The sequence below is a fragment of the Artibeus jamaicensis genome, unplaced genomic scaffold (genome assembly GCF_021234435.1).
Source record: "Artibeus jamaicensis isolate MK-2021 breed Jamaican fruit bat unplaced genomic scaffold, CSHL_Jam_final contig_1132, whole genome shotgun sequence".
Classification (NCBI taxonomy): domain Eukaryota; kingdom Metazoa; phylum Chordata; class Mammalia; order Chiroptera; family Phyllostomidae; genus Artibeus; species Artibeus jamaicensis.
The window spans coordinates 6,780,239-6,794,577 of NW_026521221.1; the positions used below are offsets into that span (position 1 = coordinate 6,780,239).

At 58.0% G+C, this 14,339-nt stretch overlaps 2 protein-coding genes across 8 annotated transcripts in view; one reads left to right on the forward strand and one right to left on the reverse strand.

Annotated features, from left to right (window-relative positions):
* PAK6 (p21 (RAC1) activated kinase 6) overlaps window positions 1-3,864 on the forward strand; it is a 36,793-nt gene extending 32,929 nt beyond the window's left edge. For all 7 annotated transcript variants that reach the window (XM_053665159.1, XM_053665154.1, XM_053665146.1 and 4 more), the window contains 4 exons: window positions 136-262; window positions 368-493; window positions 933-1,067; window positions 2,469-3,864. In XM_053665159.1, the coding sequence (XP_053521134.1) occupies window positions 136-262; window positions 368-493; window positions 933-1,067; window positions 2,469-2,636 (556 nt within the window). In that variant the 3' untranslated portion in view covers window positions 2,637-3,864. The remainder of the gene's footprint in view (window positions 1-135; window positions 263-367; window positions 494-932; window positions 1,068-2,468) is intronic.
* Window positions 3,865-7,926: 4,062 nt separating this feature from the next.
* On the reverse strand, window positions 7,927-9,084 carry ANKRD63 (ankyrin repeat domain 63). Its single transcript, XM_037161719.2, has one exon. The coding sequence runs from the start codon at window positions 9,082-9,084 to the stop codon at window positions 7,927-7,929; it is 1,158 nt and encodes a 385-aa protein (XP_037017614.2).
* Window positions 9,085-14,339: the final 5,255 nt, after the last annotated feature.

Sequence of the window (14,339 nt, forward strand, 5' to 3'; positions counted from 1 at the left end):
TAACAGGGCTTCCGCACACACCGCCAGGAACTGTGGGGCCTGCTGCCGGGGGCCCTACTCCCTCAGCCCGTCTGTCCTGCAGCCCAGCCACAGCTAACATTCTCTTCCGACGGTGGCCCTTCCTTCCCTGTCCAGGCTGAACGAGGAGCAGATTGCCACTGTGTGTGAGGCCGTGCTGCAGGCCCTGGCTTACCTGCATGCCCAGGGTGTCATACACCGGGACATCAAGAGTGACTCCATCCTTCTGACCCTTGATGGCAGGGTAGGGACCTCCCCACCCTGGCACCCCCACACCCCCACTTCCCTGCACCCAGCATGGCCCCTCCTAGTTCACCACTCCCCTTTTTCCCTCCTGCCTGACCCCCAGGTGAAACTGTCTGACTTCGGGTTCTGCGCTCAGATCAGCAAAGACGTCCCTAAGAGGAAGTCCCTGGTGGGAACTCCCTACTGGATGGCCCCAGAAGTGATCTCCAGGTCTCCGTATGCCACCGAGGTAACCACTCCCTCTATCCCCCAGTCCTCCCAGAAGAGGCTGGGGCACTCTTCCACTTTGGGTCCCCTCCCACCAGAAATAGCCCTGGTTCTCAGGTCCTCACTTACTCAAGACCCTACCCCACTGCCCACTGTCCCTTCTTGGATGGGTCTACTCTTGCCTGTGACTTTGCTGCCACAAACTGGTCTCCAAAATGCTTGTCCCCAGCTCAAGGGCAAGGTAGGGTATGGCCAGGCTTTCCCGTACATGGTAACCTTTCTCAGAGAGTATCCCTAGTCAAGGTCACTCACACAGGAAGCAACTGCTCACAGGGCAAGTGTCCAGAAAGGAGGTTAAATCACTAAGGAGAACTGGGAGCAGCGGTGCCCCTCCCCTGCAGTGTGCTGCTACCCAGGGGTCAGACTCTGCCCGCGGAGTCAGGGACATTCTCCTCCTGCAGGTGGATATCTGGTCTCTGGGCATCATGGTGATTGAGATGGTGGATGGGGAGCCACCCTACTTCAGTGACTCCCCGGTGCAAGCCATGAAGAGGCTCCGGGACAGCGCCCCACCCAAGCTGAGAAATTCTCATAAGGTCAGTGGGTGCATGAAGGTGTGACCCCACAGACCCCATCTCCCTGAAATTTGGAGGACCAGGGCCTGGGCTCCCAGGCCCAGCCTCTCCCTTTCACAGAAGCCAGAGAATCTGGGTTCCTGGAAAAGGCTTCTCCTTCTCCACACAAAACCTGCACCTAGGCATGGAGCCACGTCAGTATACAGACTCCCACGATCCCTCCAGCAAGTTTCTACCTGCAGGAGATCGACAGGAGCTCAAGAGAAGGGAGGGCAAGGCTGCCAGGAATCCCCGGTGATCTGGGGAGGAATCTAGAGATGCGAACTGAGCAGGAACCCTGCAGCCCCAGCCGTCCGGGAGCTGCGCCTTGGCACGGCACTCCCCAGTCTGTCACCCTGAATCGGCTTCTCCTCCATCACTGCACATCCTGGCCACATCCGAGCCACAGTTTTTCCCTTAAAACCTCTGTGTGTGTGTGTGTGTGTGTGTGTGTGTGTGTGTGTGTGTGTGTGTGTTTGTGTGTAACCCTTTTCTACCAAATCTACCCAAACCAGCAGGCCTTACTTGTGGACACCTGTCTGGAGGCCAGGTCAGCACAGGGCTGCACAATGTCACTGCCATCTGGCGGCCAGAGTGAGAAGTGTCCCAGAGGGTTGAAGTCTGGTGGCTCTAACACAGGATGGGAAACACCTCTGAGATGGCAGGTTTTGGGGGACCACTGCTGACCCCACCATTAGCAGATAGGGGAGATTTCCAGTTGACTAGTTACCCAGAGGAGGTAGCCTTTAGCCTTCTCTAATAGCCCAAGACTTACCTCACCTCAAGGTACTGACTCAAAAATAACCAAGATAAGTCCTTGACTTGACTCTAAGGCTTATAGCAACAAAGAAATCTTCCTTTTCAGGGCCCACCTTGTTCTTTTCTATTTTTCAAAAACACTTCTTCCTCCCTGACCTCTTTCTTTATCCTCATTAAAGCCCTTTGTGGCAGACAGAACAAGCACAATTTATTATTAGCCCATTTTGCAGACGAGAAAACTGAGGTCTAGAGAAAACTGCAACTTGCTGGAGATTAGTGATAAACACAGGGCTGCATCACTGATACTGATCCCATGCCCCTTTGCACAGAGAGCCCAGAGGAAGCGGGTGTGGAATGGGCTGTATTTAGAGCTTGGCTCCCCCAGGGCTCCAGGAATCCTAATTCTATTGCTCAGCAGCACCCCCTAGAGGCAAACTGGCCACTCTTGCTGAACTGATGCTGATTTTTCTTTACCTTCCTGCTAATCCCAGAAGTGTTAGACCTGGAAGGAAGCAGGAAGAAAAGAGAGAATTTAAGACTTTGAGATGATGGTGGGGCCGGACGTATGGGTCGCCCCAGCATGACTACAGATCGGAGCTTTTTCTCACTGCCCTGTCTCCACAGGTTTCCCCAGTGCTGCGAGACTTCCTGGAACGGATGCTGGTGCGGGACCCCCAGGAGAGAGCCACGGCCCAGGAGCTCCTGGACCATCCCTTCCTGCTGCAGACTGGGCTCCCTGAGTGCCTGGTACCCCTGATCCAGCTCTACCGCAAGCAGACCTCCACCGGCTGAGCCCACCTCCAGAGTGCACCTGCCACCTGTGCCCACAGGCAGGGGACACTGGGCAACCAGCTTGCTGGCAGGGCCTGCTTGCCTCATTCTCTCAGTATTCTCTCCAAAGATTGAATGTGAAACCCCACCCCCACCCTCCTGCCCTTCAGCCCACCGGGCCAGGCCGGACCTGCCCCTCAGTCTCTCTCCCCTCACAAGAGAGTCCCCAGTTGCCTTTGGGATGATGGAGACCCCTTTTTCAGAATGACCCTTTGTTATTTGCACAGGGATATTTCTAAGACACACACAGAGACCAGCATTTCTGGCCACTGCAGCCAACACAGCAGAAAAGGCTGCTGAGATTTTTTTAAGGGCATCCCAGGCTACCCAAGAGGGCGGAGTGCTTGTCTTCACCAGGATACTCGCTGCTCTCAGCTCCACTTCCAAACCCTGGTGTCTGGAGAGGGTCCCAGGGAAGGCTTTTATCACCCGCACCCACCTCCTTCCCTTGGTCTGCCTTCCTACAGGCACAGCCCCACCTGCACCCGCTTCCGGACCCTGTGCTGCACCCTTGTGCATGGCCGCTCACAGCTGTGGGCAGCCCGTTTGCAGGCCATGGGCGGGGAAGGGACATTTTCTGGGTGAAAGAGAAATACTGGGCCTGGTGGCCAAGGTGGTGTCACTTTAAGGAGTGCACATGCCCGCGTGTGTGTATGTGTGAGTGTGTGTGTACGTGGAAGAAGGCCACCCCCACAGCCTGGCCCCTTCGGTTAGGCTTCCTCGTCCTCTTCCCCACTGAGTTCTGCTCTAAGGGGACCGGCTTCCCTCGTCCGACTTCCCACCCGAAAGTCCTGCGTCTCTGCCTGACCAGTGGTCTGTGTGGAGACGAGCACACCCCGTGGGCCGCACGGGGCCCGGTCTCTCCCGCGCTGTGGAGTCTGAGGGCCCGAGCGTGCCTGTTTCACCTGTGAGCTTCATCTCAATAACCAGGACATCAGGGACCCTTTTCTTTCCAAAATCCTGGTCTGGGGCAGATGTGAACCAGCTCCTGGGGCCCCATCATGTCAAGAGGATGGACACCCCATTTGTGCCAACCGTCTGCCCCTCACTGCCCCTCAGGCACCCGTCTCCTTGGCCTCCTCCTCCTCCTTTCAGGGCTGTTGGGAGACAGGGAAGAACACCAGGAGTCCGGACCCTAACTACATCATATTTTTAGATTTCTCTGCTCCCTAATGGCCTGTTTTGGGGCAAAAAAGAAACAAGAAAAAGAAAAAAAAAGGATTTTTTTTTAAGGGTCAGAGTTTTGAAAACAGAAGCATCTTCCCTAGAAATTTTTGTGAACTGTTTGCACTTGTGCCTGTTTTAAATTAAACTGAGTGTTCAAAACCTCTGGACTTCCTCTTGTCTCTGGGAGTGGAGCCGGCTGTCTCTGAGCTGGGTGTTCTGTAGCAGGCGTCTAGTGTGGCCCTCTCATCCCCGGCACAAGCTTTCCACTGGCCACTCTAGTCCACAGACAACTCAAATCCCCCTGGTGGCGTGTGGACCCAAACTGAGGGCAGAGAATGAAGGAAACAGGAAGTGAAATACCCCTGAGACTGCAAGAGCTGAGAAATAGACAGGCCTCTCCTTCCCAGGGGAGAGGGGCCCAGCCAGGAAAGCCAGGGCCATACCTCTTGCTTGCTGGCTCTACAGGGGCTCCAGGGGCAGCCACCAGGATTGATGACCACTTTCTGCAGCAGCTTCTCCCTTTCCCTATTTGCTTCTCCTTGGAAGTGAAAAGCTACTGTCTTTCGGCTGTCCGTAGGAAGGGGCCTGAAACTGCCTCTGGTGAGAAAGAGGTCTCCGTTTGGGTTCTCAGAACTGAGGGACGTAGTGAGGAGTTGTGAAAGAGCAGTGTGGTGGCTGGAAATCAAGAAAGTGGACTTTGAGTCCTGGGGGGTGGGGTGGGTGGGAGAAATTTTCTTAAAACTTCTAGCTCTAACACTGATTCCAGTACTTCCTTTCTGAGAGCTCATTCTACCCCCTAGCCCAGGGCTCACTGAAACCTCTTAATCAGGAGCAAGAATCCATGCAGACCATCTCCTGCTCCCCACAGCATTCACACCTAAATGGCTGCCCTGGTCCAGGGCTCCAGGCCCACCAGCTCAGCCAGAAATAGCACCTGAGTCTTACCTCCTGGAGGCAGCCACAGTGGGACCCACAGAGATGGGGGCGAGTACACCCTGCCACCTCTCCAACTGAACAACACTGGATTTATTAACTATTCTTTTGAGTCCTAATAGTCCTTCCAGCACATAAGTGTCATTCCAAAAGAGCGTATGTAAGTCATTCCGCCTCACTCAGCCCAGTTCTGAGTTTGATCTCAGAGTACTGGCTTCCAGTGGCATGGGTACATTTTCACAATGATGAAAGCAACAAGAGTTGGCAAAGCAAAGTGTTTAGAAAGTCTCTTCTAAAGTGGAGAGAGCTAGAGAGGACCCAGCCCCCAATGCCCTTGGGACAGACAATGAGAGGAAGTTCAGGAGAGCAAAATGTGGCGAAACATTTAAGTTTTGCACTGAGCTGGGCCTGGTAAGAAACCTGCGAGAACAAGTCAGTCAGACACACAATTCATTCAGACAGGAAAGATCAGCTGTGGTTTTTTTAGAAACATCACTTTCAACTACCCAGCCCTTGGCAACTCCACAGAGGGGCCCTTGTGGTTGTTTACCCAATAAAGAGGGCGCAGGTGACATTCAACCAGAAAACCCCATGTCGGTGACACTTGAAAGATACAGGACTTTCAACACAATGTGCACCTCAAACCTCAGGGTGTTTTGAAGAAGCCAAAATACTTGTATTCTTACACCGTTAGAAACTTCATGAAAATTAAACACAGTCGGAAAGGGAATAAGTGAGCAAGCAAGGGGATAAGTGATCAGGAAAAAAAGGAGTTTGCACTTGGGGTGACCAACCCCCCCATCTTGCCCCACATCCTCTTCTTCTGGCTTTTGAGGAGCTTCTGTGTCCTTTACCCACCACCAAGACAGTGGACTAAAGGAGGCAGATGTTTGAGGGGAAAGGAGTGGGGGGAAGGGCAAAGCACCCACCCCAGAAACAAAAGCAGGGCTCATCAGAAGAAAACAGTGCATGATCAGTAGGTCCCACGGTCCAGAAATCCCGAAGGAGGGGTTGGAAGCTCCAGTTTTCCAGAAGACAGCAGGACCTCGGAGGACACAGAGACAACCTGGAAGATCTTGGGGTCTTTAGTGAAGGGTCTGCGCTCCCGCTACTCCAAATGCGAGTTTTTTTGTTCATGGTCCCTTACTTCACTGCTGTGAAATGACTTCAAGTATCAGGATTTAATGTACTACAAGAGTTTGAAGATTTTATGGGCAAATGCACCCACAGGAAGAAGTAAACAGCAGAGAGGATCTCAGATAAAACCGTGAGTCCGAACTCCGAGCCGGGACGCAGCGAGACTGCAGTGCTGCCACCAGGGGACACCAGAGATCACGTCCCGTGTAAGGGCGCCCCCCCAGCCCCGCGGCCTCGCGGGCCTAGAAGGGTGGGCAGATTAGGGAATCGTCTGATACCTACCTCCGCAGGGCCCACTCCTGATCAGCCACCCATCACCCCCAGGCCTAATTTCCCAGCACAAGTCTCCCTCTGGGCAGTTCCCTTAGAGTTACTGGTGAGAAACCTTTCATTCTGCAAAGACAGATGGACATCTTGAAAAGACCCTCCCGCAGGTAAGTGGGAGCACACTCAACCTTCGGGGTTCACAGAAAGAGCTCCACGCGCCGCCACCTGGCGGGCTGGGTGCACAGACAGGAGCTAGTGCTTCCGCAGGGCACGGCGGGGCATGAGATTTGGCAGACCGGCTTAGTTCCCCCCCGGCTAAGCCGGCACAAAGAAGGGGGCGGGGAGGGAGGGAACGGGGCGGGGGGCAGGCCAGGAAAGGGCCTTTTACCACTTCTCTGCGGTTGCCTCTGACTCACTAATCTTCCCGGTAATGAAGCAGGGCGGGGGGCGGGGGGCGGCGGACCTGCGTCCCACGCCTTGGGGCAGAGGCAGGGGTTCTTGGTCTCGACCTCTTGCATCCATCATCCGCTCTGCCCTCCATTAACCGCCCAGCGAGAAGCAGGAGCCGTTTAACAGCCTCCTCCCAGCTCTCGCTGGAGTTTGATGTAATTTAAACCCGGACCTGCGGCTAGTGTGGGCTTCCGACTCCCGCGCGCCTCGTTTAACGTGGCAAACACTTCAGTCAATTATCCCCCTCGCGGAGCTTCTATTTAAAGAGACATTGTCAGGTTCTTAAGCCTTGGATCAGACCTGCTGCTTTCTGCTTCATATACAAAGACGCAAAACACGGGTTCTTTTGAGGATTGGGAGAAACACAATGAAGCAGAGTGCCTTCTTCGCAACAGTTCCCCCCTGCAGGAGCACCCACGTGTGGGATGGGGGAGCTGGGAGGAGCTGGGGGTGGGAGAAGTGCTTTCCATTTCAGGCCTCTGAGAGTGAGAGGAGATAAGGCTGGGCCAGGAGGGGTACGACCCCAAAGACGGAACTCAAATGCAGAGGAGCCTGGGGATGGCGTTGGCCGGGGCCACACTGCCAATGAGGTTGAGTTCTGGGTGGGCCTGGGGAAGAGGAGGCGGGAACTGGAATTACCCGGAAGCTGGTTCGAGAGACAACTAGCATTCAACACCAGAGGTTCTGCCACTTGCAAAACAAGTTTTCATTGTCTTGAGGCAGGAGATCCTCCCTAGAAAAACTTGACCTCTAGAAGATTCCTTCCTAACCAGCCCTCTTGCCCAAAAGTCTCTGAGGCCCATCTCCATGCTCCCCTTCTCCGACACTTAAGGGAAAGGGGACTTAGGTCATGTGTGGCATTATTGTCAGCATCACTGGGAGGGAAGGGGCTAGACCCTGGTTGGGTCCACTCTTCTGCGCACTCGGAAACATGGCCATGGGAAGGAGACCAAGCAAGAGCCAGCCAGACTCAGGACTGAGCCTTGGGGCACAGGGAAGGGGGTCCGCCTTCCCGGAAGGTTGTAGCCCATGGAACCACTCCATGCTCCCCTTCCAGGTCAGGAAAGGCAGGCTGCACAGAAGGTGAGACTTAGGCAGGGAATACTAAAAAATACCAACAAGCACAAAAAAGATATAATAGGGGTCCCTTTCAGAGAGAAGGCCACTTATCTTGGCAGTGGGGACAGGTTCTGGGATCACAGATGGGAGGGAAACTGCCAGGAAAGTGAGGACGTGGAAGGAAGAGAAATCCCAGAGGAGCAGAGGCAGGCAGGTGCAGGGAACAGGGCTACGCTGTTTACCGTTGAGCGTGCAACGCCACGGCCTCCGTGTCTGCCTGCCAAGCCTGGGGTCCAGGCATCGAGTGCGGCACAGCGTTGGCCTCCAATTCCGGGCCGCTCTCGGGCCCTGGTGCCTCCCCGACCAGGCTGGGGATGTCTGGAGCTGTGGAGCGTCGGCGCAAACCCAAGCGGCCGGAGCCGGGGCCGCCCTCAGGGTGGGGGCTAAGGCCGATCGGGGCTTGCGCTAAGGTTGGGGGCGCTCCCTCCAGCACCTCATGCGAACGCCACCGCCCAGTCCCCGAAGACTGGGGCGAGTGTGGTCGGACCATCAGGGCTCCCGCCCTCAGTCGAGACGTCTCTTCCTCGGTCACCGCACCCAGAGCCAGACTCATGCTCCGGCCCAACTCGGGCCGCTCGCTCCCCTGCGCCCGGTGCCGGCCCGAGCTCTTGCCCCCAGAGCCAGCCTCGCCTCCGTGACCATGGCCGCCGGCCGCTCGCGCAAAGCGCGCCAAGAGAGGCCGCTGTAGGCGCCGGGGACTGGGTCGTCGGCGCTCCGGGCTGGGCGCGGGAGCCGGACGGCCAGGGGGGCTGTCGGAGTTGGAGCCCCGAGCCGCGGCGGCCGCAGCGGCGGCGGCTGCGCGGCCCCAGGGCCCGGTGAGGGCCTGCACGCAGGTTCCGTGACCGCGAGCGGCGGCCAGCTGCAGCGCTGTAAGGCCAGCACGGTTGGTGCGGTCGAGGCGCAAGCCGAGACGGCGGAAAGAGCGCACCAGGAACTCGAGCACCGCCCCGTGGCCGCACGCCGCTGCCCACATCACGGGGCTGTTGCCCGCCGAGTCAGCCGCCTCCGGGTCGCCGCTGAACTGCACCAGCAGCTGCACGGCGTCCAGGTGGCCACGCTCGCACGCCAGGCTGAGTGCGGTGCGGCCGCGCTCATCCTTCAGGTTCACGGCCGCACCCTGCTCCAGCAGTAGTCGAACGAAGCGGGAGCGCAGCGCGGGGTCCGGCAGCCCCACGGCCACCATGAGTGGCGTGCGGCCCTGCTCCGCGCGGCAGTCGATGATGCTTCGGTCTAGCGCATCCAGCACGAAGCGGGCCAGGTGCACTTTACCAGCCTGCATGGCCTCCAGGAAGGTGCGCGTACCCGCTCTGGGGCACAGGTCCTTGGGCTTGAGCATGGCACCGGCCGCCGCCCCGAGGCGGCCCGGCAGCACCGCACGGGGGCGCCCCTCTTCCCGCGCCCCGCCGAGTTCTGGCCTCCGCGGGGTCTCTGGCGTGGCTCCCTGCCTGCGTGGGCGGTTGCGGCCGAGGGTCCTGAGCTTTCCACTGTGCTGCCCCCACGGCTCCCGCTGTCCTGCCGCAACTGGGCCCCACGCCTGGAGTCTCGCTTCTCCGTCCCTGGGCTTCCCGCCTGCCTGGAGGTGTGGGTTGCTCGCTGCTCCGCGCCAGGCCCCGCACGAGACGGCTGGAGCCGAAACTCGGCCCGCTCCTGAAACTCCCGCTGCCTTCCCCGTGTCCCGCGACCCTCAGTCCCTCGTGGCCTGGAGCCGCGCCACTCACCCGCACCCGGGGCAGCCCCCGCTCCCCTGCTGAGACGGTGGCGCCAGCCTCGCGCGCCTGCCTCTAGCCCTGGCGGGGCGCGCTGCTCCTCGAGCTGCTAACGCCGCTCCTCCGCCTTCTCTCCTCTCGCGGGGGCCGGGCCACGCCAGGGCGCTTGCTCCTTACTTGGGGGGCTCCGCGGCGCAGGAGCCGCCGCCCACCTGGATACCTGACTTTACAGCCTCGGGGGTCTCCATGGCAATGGCTGCCCTGGAAGCGGGCTGAGCCGTCAAGTCAGAAAAGGACGGGCGGGGGAGACCAACCCTGACCCCCACACCTTCGCGGGACTAGATATGCGGGAGCAGTTCCTCCTCCGCGCTCCCCTGGGGCTTCAGCGGCGGCTTCGGGAGGTGGCGGGGGCTGCTCGTCGTGGGCCACATGCAGCCGATCGTGCCAATCCAAAAGTCACAGTCTTCTCTCCCCGCCCTCTGCTCCCAGCTGAGTCTGTGCTCCTTAGATGTTTCTAGACTCCTTAGAAACTGGCCGGACTTCGGGGCCGTCGGGGAAGGCCGGGCGTTGCCCCCGGAGGTCCAGGTGGAAAGAAACGGCACCCCACGAACGCAGAACTGGACCATAAGCGAGCTAGGGTGGTGCGAGAGGCGGGCTGGGAGTAATTTGGGCGAAAGGGTAGCTGCGCTGCGCGCAGGACGGGGGCGCCCAGTCTGGCTGGGAACTGCCACTCGTGTAGCGAACCACGCACTCACAATTGTGCCTCCCGCACAGGCTCCCTGGAAGTGGGGGTGGGGGGAGAGCGCGCTCTCCAGTCTCAGACGTCTCCAACCCCTGCAGCGCGCCCGCCCCCCAGCTCCCGGCGCCTTAGGATTCCGGAGTGCTGCAGCCGCAGCAGCAACTCCCCGGGGCCGCCTTTTCCCTGCTTCAGGACCCCCGCCATCCCGGAAAGAGCAAAGATCGAAGAACACACGCAAGGCTCTCCCCACGGCTTCTCCCCACGTCCCCATTTCCCTCTTGAGCACAACCCCCACCCCCCCCCCCACAAGGCTCTGACCTTCACCACTAGCTGACCCCTTCGGAGTGTAGAGGAGAGCTTGAGGTCAATAGGGTGTAGAAAAACCAACGCACGAGTCTCCCTCTGGCCCTGGGGGGCGGGGTGCACAGGCTTAGGGTGCGGGGAGTCCGGGTGCCCTAGAGCAAAGGGATGTGGGAGGGTGCGTAGGCTTGAAACTGATACTTGAAAAATAAGAGGTGAATCAGGTATCAACCACAGATTTACTGATTCTTTTCGTAAGCCAGGTATTGTGTTTCCAGCGGTGGGAAGTAGAGAAGCAGAAGTTCAGTTCTGGATGGAAAAGACCTCCCTCTCCAGTGGGACGTAAAAAGTGGAGTCTACTGCGAACCAGAGTATCGTGGTTCGATTCCCAGTCAGGACACATGCCTGGGTTGCAGGCCAGTTCCCAGCAGGGGATGCACAAGAGGCAACCATACATTGACAGTTCTCTCCCTCTCTCCTTCCCTTCCCTTCTAAAGGCAAATAAATAAAATCCTTTAAAAAAAGAAAAAACAAAACATTTTTTTAAAAAAGTGGAGTCTATCACCTGAAGGCTGAATTTATCTGTTAAATACAAACGGAGACAGCCCTGAGAGGAAAAGGTGGAGCTGTGAGGGAGGGCGGGCCCTGAGGTCTTCCAAGGGTGGAGCTTCTGAGGTGGTCTTCAAGGAAGTGTGGGGTGGGATCTGGCTGCAGAGAAGCAAGGAAGACATTCCAGACCAGGTTACTGCAGCAAGGGCCTTGGGGCAGGAAAAACGCCTTGAAAGAACAGTGTTGGAGGCTACTTGAAAGGGTCCCTTCCTATGAAAGACAGGAAATTAAGAGAAAGGGAGAAGTGTCTTCAGCCCAGGCAGAGCAGAGACAAGAAGCTCTGCAGCAGAGGTTGCCCGGGGAAAGGTGCAGGGCAGAGAGACGGTTTGCCTCCAGGAGGGAGGCCACGCGTGCGTGAGTGGCGGGTGGCCGTAGGGCCCTGCACCCTGAACTTCTTGCCCCTCTCCAGCTCCCAGGCCCCAGGGAGCCTGCCCCGAAGGAACATGTGATGCAAACCTGCACACACTGTGAAGCCCCTCTTCTTTTTGCATTTCTTAATCCCTCTGCTCAGGGCTCTGCCAGGGTTTGACATCAGCATTAATTCCCAGTTTGAAGGCATTTACCAGCAGTGCGATTCCCGCCTGCAAAATGGAGCCAATAATACTACCCTGCCTGCATCAGGCAAGATGTTGCTGGAGAGTGTCAGGAAAAGAGCTATGCAATTATCCAGCACGCAGAAAGCCCGATCCCGCCCCCAGACCTGGGTGTCGCCCAGGGGTGGGTATAGACTCTCCAACCCCCAGGAGGACAGGAATGTTCTCCGAGCTCTTTACTCAGACAGAAGAAGAAAGGCTTTTCTTCCCTTCGTGACTTAATTTCCCTTTCTCCACCATGAAGGAAATTGCTTTCTTCCCTTCTTTCTCTGTTTCCAGGGTCAGGCCAGGGGTACCCCTGGAATCTGTGTGTGGCAGGCCATCCTACAGCCAGGCAGCGACCCCCCACGTGCAGGAGAGAAACACAGACTGGGCACCTTGCCGGCCCCTCTCCCCCGAGCTCCCTCCCCGAGGCATCTCTGCCTCACTGACGCCCATGTTGCTGTGGAAGATGGAGACAGTTCCACGGAAGAAGAGGAGCTGGGGGCCTCACCCTGGCCTGTTAGAGAGCCCCGTGCTGGGTGCTCTTTGGAAGGAGTAGCTGGCTCCATTTGCCTCAGGTGGCCTTGCCAATCGGGGCCAGGCCTGTGGTGGGGTAGGGCAGAGGGTGATGGGGGGGCTGGGGGGGGTCTCAGGCCCTGGAGGCTTTGCTTGGACTTCCCTGTGGGCTCAGTATGTTCCCAAAAGAAAAGAAATAGCAAAGCTGGGGGGAAAAAAAGCTGAAACTTTGCTGCAGAGCACAGAGGCACCAACAGCCCAAATTAGAAGCTGTCGCTTAGGGAGCTGAAGGCTGACAGGAGATAGAGCCGAGGCAGGCAGGGGGCAGGCAGGCTCGCGGCTCCCTCTCTCCACCCACCCCCGAGCCTCTCCCCTGCTGGCCCCAGGTTGGCAAAAGGGCTTCCTTGCAAAGACGGCTCAGGTCTGCAGTCTGTCACTCTGTCTGCAGCTGCCCGCCCCCCAGACCCCCTTCTTTCCTCCTCAAGTGTCACCAACCCCCTCACCCTGTCACGTTGCAGCAGCTCAGCAGGGTTGGGCCCGGTGGCACGTGGCTGGGAGAGCTTGGGGGGTGCAGGGGGCGGGTGAGTCAACAGGGGACCTGGCATCTGAATCAGCAGGGAGATTGGGAAGGGGGTAGGGACCCTTCTCTTTATGCAAAAGGTGAAACTGAGGCATGGTAAGTAAACAGGGACCTTGCCCAGCCTCCTGGATACCCAGCAGGAATGGAACCCAGGTGCCCTTCACCTGCCCAGTGCCCTGACAGAGGTAAACCCTTCCTTGGCTCCTCCCGATGCCAGGAACTAACTCATCTCCAGGGCCGAGACGACGGTAGTTTCCCAGGGGCACCTTGCTCCTTTCTAAGAGAACAAAGCAGGGAGGAGGGCACCTGGGCCTGGAAGCCCCCAGCTTGCTGTGCAGAGGCCTCTCTAGGAGGCAGGATTTTGTCCTCATTCCTGGGCTTCCGAGCTCCTGGGCTTCCGAGCACACTAGGGGCCCAGAGACCAGCAGGCCTGGCTTAGAAAAGCAGGGGAAATCAGCCCCTCCTTCCCGGGGCACTCCCTGTCACAAGCTGGGCACTGCCCAGTTGGCTCTGTTTGGTACTGGCTCTGGCGTGTGCCCCATGTCTAGGTCAGTGAGTTCCTCTAAACCTGGGTTTCTACCCCTGGGCTGGGGGGCAGATGGTGCAGCTGGAGGACTGAGACGGGGCACCACCCTCAGCCATATCCAGTGTGTGTGCAGGCTGCTCAGTGACAGACCTTACTTCTGGGGATGAGCAGACCCTTAGCCTCACCACGCAGCCAGGGACCGCTAGGATCCCAGAGGTCAGGGCCCCAGAGGGGTGGGGAGGTTCCTGTTTATTTTCCGAAGGCACAGGTGCACATAGCTAATGGCATTCGCTAAACTCTGGTAAGAAAACAACCTCTTCCCAGAATCAACCCCCACCCTGCTTTTCCCAAGCCAGTGCCTGGCCCCAGTGGGGATTCAGGACCATGTCATAGGTACAGTGACTGGATGCCCACAAGCCCCTCTATAGCAAGTGCTGGGGTCAACCATGACGGCCACAGGGGGCTGAGAACCCGACCACTGTAAGTGTGCTTAACAGGAGGCAGGGGTCTGAAGGTTTGCAGCTCCCCAAGAGGGTGGGGGGCACCTTTGCATAGGCTCCTCTGCTCCAGCTTTGAGGGTGGAGACAGGGAAGGGCCACATCCGGGTGGGGGTAGAGAAGAGGGGTGGTGTCATTTTTGAATGGTTACGGCATCAAGGAGGGCAGAAGGGGAAGTGACTCCTTTTCAAGCCTAGAGGCAGGGCCCCCCCACTGGGTTGTGGAGGGCGCCTCGCCCCGGGGTTCGGCTCCCGAGGGTTCCCCCCGGCCTGCTTCATTTCAGGGTATTTTACCCGCCTCCTCTCCTCCCCTTTCCTTAGCCGTAGAACAGAGGCCAGGCTTAGTCAGGAAAACTTGGACAGAGTTCTTTAGTAGGAGTAAGGAGAAAAATAAATAAACTAGGACAGAAAATGATCCTGACCTTGTCAGGCAGCCTGGGTGGGGCCACATGCCAGGAAATCACCACCCCCAACCTAAGAAAAGGGGTGAGCCAGGCTCCGAGTGGGAAAGTGCCCAAAAGGCCATCCTTCTCCCCTCGCCGCC

What these genes read in the sequence shown, in the direction of transcription:
- ANKRD63 (XM_037161719.2), bottom strand. Translation starts at nt 9,084, where the DNA reads ATGCTCAAGCCCAAGGACCTGTGCCCCAGAGCGGGTACGCGCACCTTC.